General features: G+C 38.1%; 1 protein-coding gene across 1 annotated transcript; it reads right to left on the reverse strand.

Moving 5' to 3' along the window:
* Positions 1-540: 540 nt before the first annotated feature.
* Positions 541-10,907, reverse strand: LOC111465409 (myosin-11-like). The gene is made up of 37 exons (XM_023109768.1): positions 10,773-10,907; positions 10,527-10,670; positions 10,300-10,445; positions 10,075-10,231; positions 9,469-9,527; positions 9,202-9,361; positions 8,937-9,086; positions 8,710-8,846; positions 8,480-8,626; positions 8,266-8,367; positions 7,722-7,779; positions 7,534-7,635; positions 7,421-7,458; positions 7,225-7,351; positions 6,977-7,147; positions 6,759-6,890; positions 6,569-6,678; positions 6,419-6,479; positions 6,096-6,273; positions 5,796-6,001; positions 4,995-5,114; positions 4,574-4,672; positions 4,118-4,339; positions 3,862-4,001; positions 3,602-3,713; positions 3,476-3,523; positions 3,140-3,391; positions 2,914-3,069; positions 2,622-2,828; positions 2,399-2,542; positions 2,253-2,323; positions 2,069-2,168; positions 1,939-1,995; positions 1,782-1,838; positions 1,593-1,673; positions 1,408-1,490; positions 541-997 (listed from the first exon to the last, which is right to left on the reverse strand). The coding sequence occupies exons 1-37, from the start codon at positions 10,905-10,907 to the stop codon at positions 874-876; spliced, it is 4,593 nt and encodes a 1,530-aa protein (XP_022965536.1). The 3' UTR covers positions 541-873.
* Between the last annotated feature and the right edge of the window lie 2,747 nt (positions 10,908-13,654).

The raw sequence follows: 13,654 nt of genomic DNA on the forward strand, positions 1-13,654 counted from the left end.
TGGGAAAAGCTCGAAAGGGAAAGCCCAAAGAGGACAATATCTGCTAGCGGTGGATCTGGGCCGTTACATTCTTCTTCCACGTATTCCTATTCCTAGATTTTTAAAATTGAATTAAATGATTATGTATTGTGGATAAATAAATTTCTTTTGAACAATGCGACGACCCATCCCAATCCAACCCATGTACATACCCTACTTTGAATGTCATTTCATTTTATTCTAGTTCACGCAATTTCAAACGTTTCATTCAATCCATATACTTTCAATAAATCTTAAAATCAATCACCAACAAGAAAACATCAACTTAGGCCTTATGTTGACCTAGAACACATGAAAAAATGTTAATAAAAAAGTCAACTCCGGGTGGATCAAATCAGGGTGTTTGGTCAAATAGCCAAAATCACTCTCAAACATGTCTTTTATGTAGTCTCGAAACCTCTTCTCTATGGCGGGAGGTCGATAAAAATAGATATATATATATTTTTTTTTGTGCTAATTAAGGTTGACAAAACAACTTGAATCAAAACATTATTCTGAACTGATTACTTATTGTTATATATAAAGGTAATGGAAACAATCTCAGGGAAAATACAACTAAGAGATCTATGACAGGATGATGCCTTCTACTTCACTGGCTGTCTCAAGAACTCTAAAAACTCTGTAAACAAAGCTGGGCTACAATGAATGCTAGGAAGTGATTCAAGCAATTTCTAAGCCATAATTTGGAGGCAGAGTTGGCTCCATTTCACCTCAAACTGCAGGGAATATTTGAATCTGAGGAACCCTTTGAGGACATAAGCCTGTGGGGGGTTCCAATTCAGTTTGAATCTTGACAGTTTATGCTCCGACACGAAGAAACTGGAGATTCGGCTGTTAGTCTGTTCGAGGTAACAAAAAACTAAAGCCTGAGTTCTCCCGAATCAGTGGCGGTGGTTCGATGTCTCCGATGTCTATTTGTTCCATAGACTTTGATAAATCATCAACTGAGAATGGAATACTGGAGTACAAGCAACAGACATGTTAAGGTTGTTCTTGTTTTGTGTTTGCCAAAAGAAAGAAAATTCAAAAGATAGATTTTTTGAGGATTAAGTGTCCCACGTTGGCTAATTAAGAGAAAGATCATGGGTTTATGTAAGGAACACTATCTCCGTTAGTGTAATAGCCCAAGCCCACCGCTACAGCAGATATTGTCCTCTTTGGGCTTCCCCTCGAGATTTTTAAAACGCGTCTGCTAGGGAGAGGTTTCCACACTCTTATAAAGAATGCTTCGTACTCCTCCCCAACCGATGGGGAATCTCACAATTAGTATTAGAACTTTCGGAAAAACCAAAAGCAAAACAATGAGAATTTATGCTCAAAGTGGATAATATCATACTATTGGGGAGTGACAATGTTGTTGATACTAACCTCGAATCGTCGTCCAATAGAAATGAATTGCTAATTGCATGGTTCGAATCTTCAGTCATTAACACCCTCATATTGGATATAACCTAGGAGAACATTCAAACAATAAAGATCTATGCACTTTTGAAAAAAATGAACATAAACAAGGGTGCTTCATACAAAAAATGATAGAATGTGAAAAATCTTACATCAGGGGAAACACTATGAGTACCATACTTGTCGTCCCAGTACATCGTACTGATACGATACAGCTGCTGTATGCTTAGTACCTGCAAACGAAGAATTTCGTTTCGTGAATTCCAAGGAAACGGTGAATAACTGCGAAAAACAGTACTCGTGTATAAGCAGTGAATACAAAATGCTTAGACGTCACTTACGGGGCATAGATCGTGACTTATTTCGTCTAACGTCTTCTTTGGCTTCTGATGAATAACCTTAACATTACAAAAACAAGAATTCACCCCAGTTTCCTGTTTTCTAATTCAAAAAAATTTTGTGCAAGGAGTTGAACATAGTAAAATAACGGAGAGATACCAGAAACCCGATCGCTTGTCGTATATGCTTAAGCTCGTCCCAAGCAGAACCTGCATACTGTAGTTTCATTTTACCATTTAGTAACTGTGTTTAACAAAGTAAACAAGGTAAAGCAGCATACTCAAGGTACCTCATCAGTAGCTTTATAACACCAATGCTCTAATTCAGACAGTCCAGCTTTGACGTATTCACCGTTGCTAAACGAACAACACTCTCGTCGTAATAGAAGACTGTCGAAAAAGTAAATAAATTTTCAGACTCGGAAAAATTCTTAGTTAAGTACTTCAGGAACAAGAAATGGAAGAGCTCAACACCTGTTAAATAGTTGAACGTTGATGAAAGAAAATATTTGTATGAAGACTTTACGAACCAAAAATGGAGGTACCTACAATGACATGAAACACATGAATGAATCAGAAAAAGAAAATTGTTTCAAAACAATCAAAAAGGTTTTGCATACATGATTTGCTTTTAAGGTGTTCAAGAAGTTCCCGAGGCTCTTCACAATTCCTTGCCAGTGAGCGATTAAGGCACGTTGCGCCTCCGTGGTGGCAACTGAACGAGAAGATCCCTTAACCAAACTTGCCCTTGATGTTCTTGGTGCCTTTTCAATATTACATGAACAAAACTTAGTAATTTGGAAGAAACGAAACCAATGAAGTTAACCAGCTAACTACACATACCTGGATGCACAATCCTAGCAATGGAGAAATTTCTTTCTTCAGATTGTCTCTTATCATTCCATAAATTTTCTCTACATAGGCTGTCAGCTGCTGCTTGAACAACAAAGCAGGGTACTTTGCTTCGACTTGTCGTAACGAGTCCACTCCACCACTAGTTCCACCATTGATTAAGGATAGACTAACTCCTTGTGGAGCTCCTCGAAAACTCTAGAGAAGGATAAAAAACGACATCGAATGAATTCAAGTATGATACTAGTTTATAAAGAAGAATTTTTTGTTCTTATGCATTTACTTGAGTCATCCTCCCGAATAGCGTGGCTGATGACGATCGGCGACGTTGTGGAGCCATTCCAGCAGCGCCACTTGCTTTCAAAGTGCGCTGAAGCAGTAAGAGAAGCGTTGAAGCGTTGGACAACCAATAGGCCAAGACGTCGTTGTTATCCTGGGTCTGTGTATATTCATTTTAGCAATGGCTCTAATGTTAGAAAGAGATGGAACTAAGATCAATCAGTATGAACCTCAATGGCATGGCCAATAGTTTGAATTATCCTATCGAATACACTGGTGCGTTCGACTTCGAACGACCTCCATTGAAGCAGGCATTTGTAGATGATACAAGCAGCTATTGGCCTGTTGGCTGCAAAGCCAAGGTGCTGTGCAATACATCTAATGAGCAGTTCTTGATTCTCTTGCTGTTTCTCATTAAGAGATTTTTGAGGTTTGTCCTCTACTTCTGATTCCCTTTGGTTAATAGAAGGGCTGTGAAGATCCTGATTCAGTCATAATAAATGAGGAAAATGAGTTTTTATTGATTCCTTCAAACAAATTCTATGTTTATGAAAAGCTTTACTAACCAAAGGCGTCCTCCCTTCCCCTCCATAATGACCACTTTCAGCACCTCTCTGTTATTTTGTCATAAAAATTTCACATATAAATATTGAGGCATTAATCTTTCCTACAATGCCAATATCTCACGATACCTGAAGAATCGATCTAGACCGTCCCGAGAGGATTTTATTAGGTGCCATAGACACAGCTTGTTGTCGTAAAACTTGATTCTCTGATTCCAAATTGGAAAGCTTCTCTTCTAGCCTAATCAAGAGAGTGTTCAGTTAATCAATTCATCAAAGTCAAATTAGTAGCTCTTTCTCGGGTATAACATAGCTGAAGTGGAGGATCGTTATGCGTTCGGGTTCAAAAGCATGAACTTCTATATCCATTCTCAAAATAATGATATTACCTGGTCAATGATTCCTGGAGCTGATGAGCTTTTTTCTCTGTGTCTTCTAACTTTTTGCGTTGTTCTTCTCTAGACTGTTCTACTTCACCATATTTTTTCTCATATTCATCAGCTCTGTTCTTCTCCGTATCCAGCGAGGTCTGAGACGTCGTAAAGTAAAGGTACTAATCAGTGTAGAAACCATGTTGAACTCAAGATAACAACAAAAAATGATTTAGCTAAATTCAGCTTATATGATGAACCAAATCATTACTACCTTTAAGCTTTCTACTTCTTCTGTCAAAGCATCAATTTTCTTAGTATCTTCAACCAGAACTTGGGTTTCTTGTACAACAGGAGGTGCTTCTTCAGTAGCCTTCTTCACGACCTCTCGCTCCTTTACAAGCAACGCGTTTGTTTCGTCAACTTTCGCCTGCAGTTCTTGCACGATATTTTGGAACTTCGCTATCTCCTGCGCTTTTGCCTCCTCCAGATCCGTCTGCATAGATGATTCAAAGGTTTGCAGGCAAAATATTGATCTTAGCTCAACTTCAGTTTCTGGGGTCAACCAAAAAGGATGATAAAGACTACAAGTAATTGATTATTTCAAATTGAAGGCATTGACTGAATGGCTTCTTAGGGTGTTATTCTCAGAGTTCATTATATGTTCTAATATAAAACATAATCTGTGACATATATTATCGAATTTAATATCAAAACAGTATAATATTACCCTTAGACGTTTTTCTAATTGTATGCGCCATGTAAGTTCTTCCACTTTCTTTTCCAACTTATCCTTTGCTTCTTTAAGCGCACCAGTCTCCCTTGCAGCCTGAAAAAAAATTGAAAATTTTAATTTCTAGTAATTCATGATATTGGATAATGGAAGTATGAGATCCCACATCGGTTGGGGACGAGAATGAAACATTCTTTATAAGGATATGGAAACCTCCCCTTAACAAACACGTTTTAAAAACCTTGAAGGGAAGCTCGAAAGGGTCAAGTCCAAAAGAGGACAATATCTGCTAGCAGAGGGCTTGGGATGTTACAGGAAGTGTCTCGTGTTCACATTCATCGTATTTTAAACTGATAAAATTTTAAGTATATAGCTATAATAAAATTCTATACAAGAAAATGAATTAATCAATGCTCACCAATTTGAGTTTTCTAAGTTCCTTTCTTGCAGTTTTTCCTCTCCATCTACATTGTGCAACTATTGAGCCTCTCTGAAGTTTTGTATAGTATGAGGCAGCTTTGTGGCAACGCCATCGAGCCTGCAATTTTACATATCAAGAGGAAAACATTTAATCTAACAGCAACAAAGAGATCGCTTGGATCAACCAAAATATTGTTTAGGATTGTTGGGAGATGAGTCTCACATCGGCTGATTAAGGGGTAGATCATGAGTTTATAAGGAATGCAAATCTCCATTGGTATGAGACCTTTTGAGGAAACCAAAAGCAAAGCCATGAGAGCTTATGCTCAAAATGGACAATATCATACCATTGTGGAGATTCATGATTCTTAACATCTAGTATCAGAGTCATGCCCTTAACTTAGTCATGTCAAAAGAATCCTCAAATTTCGAACAAAGAACTTGTAAGCCTCGAAGGTGTAGTCATAAATGACTCAAGTGTCGAACAAAGAGTGTATTTTGTTCGAGGACTCCAGAGAAGGAGTCGAACCTCAATTAAGGGGAGGTTGTTCAAGGGCTCCATAGGCCTCAGGGAAGGCTTTATGGCGTACTTTGTTCGAGGGGAGGATTGTTGGGAGAGGAGTCCTACATCGGCTAATTAAGGAGTTGATCATGAGCTTATAAGCAAGGAATGCACATCTCCACTGATATGAGGCATTTTGGGGAAGCCAAAAGCAAATCCATGAGAGCTTATGCTCAAAGTGGACAATATCATACCATTGTGGAGGTTCGTGGTTTCTAACAAATATGAGTATGGAACCTGAATGATAATTGCCGCCTTTGTTTGCTTCCTAAATCGGAATTCATTCCGAGCTGCCATTGCTCTTAAACCAGTTTGCACAATAAGCACTGAGCTTTGTAGTTTCTTATAGGCTGATCTCGCATGAAATCTTCTAGCATTTTTCTGAATTTTCACAGCAGCTGCCTCCCTCTTCAAATTCTTGAAATGTTTGCAAGCCAGTTTTCCTATAATCATGGCAGATGCATGTAATAAAAAAAATATATAGCAACCAACTTAACAGGAAGCTTATATACTGGAAAGTTATCTCAAATGGCTTACCTCTCCACCTAGATTGCACATGTATGGTCGCCTTTCGTAATGCAATAAACTGTTTGCGAGCGATATGGGTTCGTGTGCGCCGTTGAATAGTCTTTGCTGCATTACTCAGCACCTCAGCTCTCCGAGCATCTAATTCAGCCATCTGACCAGCTCTAAGGAATACTTTTGTCTTACCAATCTGCAAAATGCAAGTTTAAACATATGCCTCATGTCCACCGTATATGACTTCACGCTCGGGAATTAACTCCATTAAGAATAAGACGTGATGTTCGTAGATGTTTTGAACACATACAACCACTCAATCATTGTTTCACACACTTTACCTGAAACCCTTTAAGTCCCTGCTTTTCTAGTATCTTTTTGCACACACTTTTTTCATCATAGCTGCTCACCAAGAAAAAGAAGGTGGGGTTTCAGAATGCAGAATATTAAATCTTTTAGGTTCTAAGGTTTACTAAACTAAAAGTACTTACTTTCCTTCCAAAGATTCTTCAGCTAAAATTCCAAATCGATTAATGAACTCAAAGAACGCACGGCGAGTAGGGTACCCTGCACAACTGATTCTGATTGCCTCTAAGACACCCTATAAAAGCATCATGACATTATGTAGAGAAGAATGATCAAATCCAGTTACTAGCTGAACAAAATAAGAGTAGTACTCACACCACACCGCAGTTGTTGCATTATGTTAACATTCTCAAAAATGGCAGGTTTTAAGAGGTTATTTGGCTTTACACATCTGATGTAGTGAGGCTCTGTGGAATTTAATGTCTCCATTAACTGTTGTAGTTGTAGCTGTACAACAAAGAATCCTTAAGGTTGAGGTACTTCAACAAAAGATATCCTCATACATCGATATCGTACGATCGAGAGAAAGTTACCTTAAAGCGAGACCCAATTGAAGAAAACTTAGAAGATTTTGCAGATTCTTCTTTTAGTGGAGGAAAAAGGCCAGCAACAAATGAACATTTGGAGGCACCCAACAAATCCTGATATTCAGGAACAACATAATCCTTGTTTTTGTCCAAAAACTGTTCAGATTGATATAAGACCTGAAAACAAGTACTTTAAGGGTAAGCGTAAAATCTTCCATGGCACGGGCAAAATTATGCCTCGGAGTTGATATTACCTCTCCAGCATAATGAGCGATGGTGAAATCCGTTCGAGAAAGCTTTGGCTTTATGAACCGCTTATGTGTTTTGAAAGTCTGATAGAGCTTGTTAGCAAATGTTTCGTGTGTCGATTTTGGAAACATGCTGAAAGAAAATGGTTAGTCTCCATGAAAAGTGATGTTTTAGAGGAGAATTAGAGTAACAATAGATTACCAAGCTTCATCAAGGAGAGCCACTATTCCACCAGGTTTCTGTAAGGTAAAGAAATTATGATAATATGAATGAACAATAATTGAGTATAAGAATATATCAAAATCATGTTTAACCTTTTCAATGAGATCTAACACATCTTGGTTGTCAACGAACTCAATATAACTCCAATCGATCTCTTCTTTCGTGTATTCTTCTTGTTCCATTTTGAAAACGTGCTGGACGGACACCAAAAAAAATGTATATTAACTAATGAAAACAAGAATTCGAATGTTGAAATGGTGAAATGATATCTGGAATTCACCTGATTGAAATGTTGCTGTAACTTCTCATTTGTGAAATTAATACAGAACTGCTCAAAACTGCATAGCATGATATACTGAAATTAAGTTACAAGAATTTCCTTAATAATACATAATCACATATATTTAGATGACAGTGAATAATACTTCACCATGATAAACAAGTAATATAGCCATATGTTGAAGGAGGCCTGATCCATGCCAAATGATGGCATTTAATGTGCATAAAAGAAAAAAATTAAGCTAATAATGGGACTCCAATAATCATGTAACAGCTTAAGCCCACCGCTAGCAGGTATTGTCCTCTTTGGATTTTCCCTTTCAGGTTTCCTCTCAAGGTTTTTAAAACGCGTATGTTAGGAAGAGGTTTCCACACCCTTATAAAGGATGCTTCGTTCTCCTCTCCAATCGATGTGGGGTCGAAATTCACCCCCTTCGGGGCCCAGCATGTCATTCACCCCTATCAACCAGCAGGCTCTAATATTGATATTCGGGTTGATTCAAACACTTAAATCAATATCCATCTGTACAATCATTATTCCTTACCTGTTAGCTTTGAAGCTTTCAAAACCGTAGATATCAAGAACCCCAATCAAGGACTTGGAATTAGGATCTTGTCCAATTGAGACATTGATTTTATCAACCAGCCTGCATATGGAAGAAAACATACATTTAGTTTCAATTTGTATGATAGTTTCAGGGTGGAGCTCAATGATTAGCCATTGAAGTGGATGATATGTTTCAATAGCTGGGATCTTACCAGTCGAATAGCCGAGAATATATCGTTTTGGCCAAACCATCCCGACTAATAGCCGCACTTTGAGGATCCAGGCTACGTTTGATCACTTCTTCAGGGGTGATCATGACACGCTTACATAATGCATCTTCAAGGCCAGCATTATCACACCTACAACAAGTGAAATGAGATGAATACCGACAATATATAAAGACATAAACATATGAAGCGACATTCTAATGCAGGATGAGTACATGAGAAGCTCCGAAGTCATTTTAAGATGAAACTTGGCCATGTCGTCTTTTGGAACTGATGAGTCGCCGTCTTTGCCCTTCGTAAATGCAATGTTTCCGAGATGAAGAATTGCAGCAACAACTCTAAAAATTGCTTCCTGAAAAAGAGAGAAGAGAGAAAAGACATAAGAAGATAAGTAACTATGCTCAAATTTTGCATTAGTTACAAGCTTCAGCAGATACCATACCTGCTCCTTGGCACTTATTCCAACAACATCCATAGCTCTTCTAGTGGCAAGATAGTCATGAGCATCACTTACATCAACCAGTTCATAGCAATTTGATTGATTAAGATAATGAAATGATTTAGGATTTCCCAGCTTGTATTTTTCGATTTCCTGTTTTATCACAAACAACCTCACTCACAAACCACAACTATGCCAATTCACATGTGTGTGTGTTCTAAATAAGCTAAAGCTCTCAGTTAGTGGTGTCAAAGAAACTGGTGAATACCTCCTGAGGTGCAGCACAAAGGAGGTAAAAGCAGTGATAATTGCGCTCGGGATCGGAAACTTGGCAAACACGAGATCTCTCAAGAAGGTAAGTTCGGATAGCTGCTCCTGAGATTCTTCCATGCTTGTCAAACTGGATTTCAACAAATTTACCAAAGCGACTGTATGGAGAGAATGATTCTCAGCAACAATTTGAGAAATGAAAATTTGTGTTACTTGAATTGGTTTCTAGAAATGAATTTTTGTTAACTCTCACGAAGAATTTTACCTGGAATTGTTATTTCTGACAGTTTTAGCATTTCCAAAAGCTTCAAGCACTGGATTTGACTGCAAATAAAGTCAAAGGGAGAAAAAACTATGAGACTTAAATCAAAATCTAACTACGTAAGTGTAACGGCCCAAGCCCACCGCTAGTAGATATTGTTCTCTTTGGGCTTTCCCTTTCGACCTTCCCTTCATGGTTTTTAAAACGTATTTGCTAGGGAGAGGTTTCCACACCCTTATGAAGAATGCTTTGTTCTCCTCCCCAACCGATGTGGGATCTCCTCGCTGGCACTCATTCCTTTCTCCAATCGATGTGGGACCCCCCAATCCACCCCCTTCGGGGCTCAACCTTCTCGCTGGCACATCGTTCGGTGTCTAGCTCTGATACCATTTGTAATGGCCCAAGCCTACCACCTTTCGGGCTTCCCCTAAAGGTTTTGAAAACGCATTTGCTAGGGAGAGGTTTCCACACCCTTATGAAGAATGTTTCGTTCTCCTCCCCAACTGATGTGGGATCACAGAGTAAGATTTGAAAAAAAAAAGAAACAAAGCTTAAAACTAGTCTAGCTAAAAAATAGTGGTTTGACATGGAAGTTCTAATTTATCATACCTCAAGAACTTGTTGCTCAACCGTTCGTCCTTCAGTAGCCGCCCTACCACCTAAAAACGCAAGGTACCGCATAAGCATCTTTGTAGTTTCAGTTTTCCCTGCTCCACTTTCACCACTGACCAGAATTGAATTACTTTTACCCTCAATAACCATTGCCCTGTTTCAATACAACTGTTAATAATTTTTGTGTGAAATTTCTTCAAGAATAACATGTTGAAATTTAACCTGTAAGCAACATCAGCAACAGCAAAAACATGAGGACTCAGCTCTCCAAATGGTGCTCCTTTGTATTGATGCATCATGTGACCATCATAAAGATGAGGCAATCTTTGGAATGGATTAATTGCAATAAGAATATTGCCAGTGTATGTCTGCAATAACAAGGAATATTATATGATTTCATTTTTTTCACAAACAGATCTACAGTTATAATATGAAGGGTGAAAATTTACATAGATTTCGTTGAGTTCATATCGACTTTTTAAATTTTGTAGAACTCCTGGCTCGTGCAGGTAAGATAGCTTCGTCATATCATCGACGCCACCAGCAGGAGCTTCCATATCTTTGGGATATATTTTGGATAATTTTGCAACAACCTAAAATTCCAAAATAGCATGACACATAAATCATTATTTGAGAGATATATAGAGCAGATATTGACACCAGCTTTAAAACGAAAAGACGAGATCTTCGCCTACTTTCTTTCCATTGCTGGCTTCGATCTCAGCTTCCTGCCCTGTAATCTTGGATACCAATCCATCAAGCCAAGCAACTTCTGGATCCTCAATCCAGACATGAGAACCGACAATAATGTTAACTGGTGTACCCTGCATATGTAGAAAACAAAATCATGCTTCAGAAATCATCTCATTTTCACTTTTTTACAAGAAATATAGTTCAAAATTACTTCTGAACAGGAACAGTTATGGAAAGTGACAATTCTTCTACCCAAATTATAAGAGAGACATTAAACATAAACTCAAGTTGTAACGGCCCAAGCTCACCGCTAGCAGCTATTGTCCTCTTTGAGCAAAACGTGTTTGCAAAAGAGAGGTTTCCACACCCTTGATGCTTCGTTCTCCTCCCCAACCGATGTGGGATCTCAAGTGTTCTCAAGTTCTTTATATTACATTCAATGAAAGGCAGCAACCCAAGATAGATATTTACTAGAAAATCTATATGACAGGAAGGCAGCAACCAACGAGCGCGAAATTTCGACCGTTCGATTAAAAGATCCCGATATTAGGGAATAAATGCCTTAGATTTACATTCTAACATTTCATGGTATCATAGAATACATTAAAGAATAATCAACTACCATTACTGCATAAACAGACAGTTTTTGTAATCTATATTATTTTCAAGGCCTGTGAGGAGATATGAACAGATATCAGTTAAAAGACATTTGTAGCAAAAACATCACGAGCATCAAATCAGAATGCTATAAATGTTTCTGTGATCCACCAAACATAAAACCGGCAAGAAACACAACAAGATATTTGAGAGAAGAAGACCACCAACCATTTGAAATGCTGCAATCCGAAGCTTGTTGACGATTGGGGACTTTCTTCGAACACTTCAGCTGCCTAATTCATACACCATACAGGAAACACAACAGCTGAAAGAAATCGCGTCTTGATCAAAGCTAGAATGACCCAAAATGGCCCATTGGGCAAAAATCATGGCTAGATTCACATCAAAAAGCAGGAAATCAAAGATGGGTCGGAGCGTAACGTGAAAAAATGCAGAAAAAGGGCATTTCCCAGAAGAAATTGTGAAAAGGGAAATGAAGAAAATGAAGGAAAAGAAGGTATTGTGATGTGGGAAAGTAAAGAGTGTGTGCTTTAGAGAGAGAGAGGGAGTGAATGTGGATCCGATGAGATGAGGGAGTGACATTGTTGCAGGAAGGCCGGTAAGTTCGGTAGCTCCCTCAAATGCGCGCCAATTTGGGGCTACCAAGTCTCTCTTTTCTCTCGCTTGACATGTCTCAGCAGGGTGTGCCAAATGCTACACTAACTTGCCATAAATCAACTCTTCATCCTCACCCTACGATTCAAATCATCATCAACGGGCTATACTAGATGGGTCCATGTTTGGTGGTACTAGAGATGCCTACGAGACAAAGACCGGTAATGCAGCTTCTCGTGAAATTTTCTATTTATTTTTGTGACAGGGATATATTTATTTTTTAAAAAAGAATTATTCATTTTAAATAATCTTTTTAATAAACCATATAACGATATAATGTGACACACCTTAATAAACCCAATAATATTTTATAGTCGAAAATATAATATAATGTTTTATTAACATAATTTCGGTTCAAAGTTGCGAAAAAGTATTTAATAGTTTAAAAAAAAATCTTCAACATATTTATTTAAATAAATGGAAGTATAATTTCAGTCTCGGACCTCATACCTCATTTTGATAAGAAATTTTCTTGTCTCATTCGCGGTTAAATGGACATCTCTAGGTACAAAGTAACAAAAACCCAATTAAACAAGTTTTTTGTATGACGTTTGTTGAATTAAAAAAAATTATGATACGGGTTTTATTTTAATAATTTGGGGTTCTAACCAACGGAAATCTTTCTCAAAGTTCAGCCATTGGATTTTATGTAAATTTGTGAATTTTTAAATATATAGAATAAATCAGAGATCGGAAAGGTTGCTAATCGATTGGAAACAATTTAGAGTTTAGGAACCTAGTGAACATAATATTTGAAAGATATATTAGACACTTCTTGAAAATATTCAACAACTTGCTTGTTTGCTATGTGTGACCAAGTAAAAGAAGGGTACATGAATGAACCGAGACTATATTCGAATGAGAGCGATCCTGAGGATATGATGATTAAAAAAGTTTTGAAATGAAAGTTACTACCTATACCAGTAAGGTGCACCTTCCTTTTCGATGACTTAATCACAAGAACTTCATAGTTAAGCATACTTCGAGCAATTCTATGTTGGGTAATCTCTTGAGAATTTTCTTAGAATGTATATGAGTGAGAACAAAACATGTTGGAAGGAGTCATATTGGTCTATGATCATGTCGCAAGGGATGCAGGGGAATGCTAGGCTCATCAAGTGCTAAATATGAATTCCGAATCATGGGCATGAGTTGTTAGACTATGATTTTACAATGGTTAGAGTTAGTCCCTATGGTTTGATAAATCTCAATCTTATGGATTATTTAAGGAGTCTCCGTGCAGCTGTTAGGGCCCTTCTAAGGGTGTGGAAACCTCTCTCTGCTAGCTCTTTAATAGACGACGCCCCTCTCTGCTAGCCGCCTCTCCCTAACAAACGCGTTTCAAAAACCATGAGATGGATGCCTCTCTCTGCTAGCTTAGGCCTCTCCCTAACAAACGTGTTTTAAAAACCGTGAGATGGGCACCTCTCTCTACTAGCCTAGGTCTCTCTCTAACAGACACAGTTTAAAAACTGTGAGATGGACGCCTCTCTCCTAGCCTAGGCTTCTTCCTAACAGTCACGTTTTAAAAATCGTGAGACGGACGACGATACGTAACGGACCAAAACGAACAATACCTGCAAGCGATGAATTTGATCGGTTACATTATCAA

Source organism: Cucurbita maxima, unplaced genomic scaffold (assembly GCF_002738345.1).
Source record: "Cucurbita maxima cultivar Rimu unplaced genomic scaffold, Cmax_1.0 Cma_Scf00029, whole genome shotgun sequence".
Classification (NCBI taxonomy): Eukaryota; Viridiplantae; Streptophyta; class Magnoliopsida; order Cucurbitales; family Cucurbitaceae; genus Cucurbita; species Cucurbita maxima.

Excerpts from the sequence above, each read along its gene's own strand:
- LOC111465409 (XM_023109768.1), bottom strand. The coding sequence starts at position 10,907 with ATGCAGGGTACACCAGTTAACATTATTGTCGGTTCTCATGTCTGGATT. Across the intron at positions 3,524-3,601 it reads GGTCTAGATCGATTCTTCAG|AGAGGTGCTGAAAGTGGTCA; the intron begins GTATCGTGAGAT and ends ACAAAATAACAG. Across the intron at positions 2,829-2,913 it reads TATTCGGGAGGATGACTCAA|AGTTTTCGAGGAGCTCCACA; the intron begins GTAAATGCATAA and ends ATCCTTCTCTAG.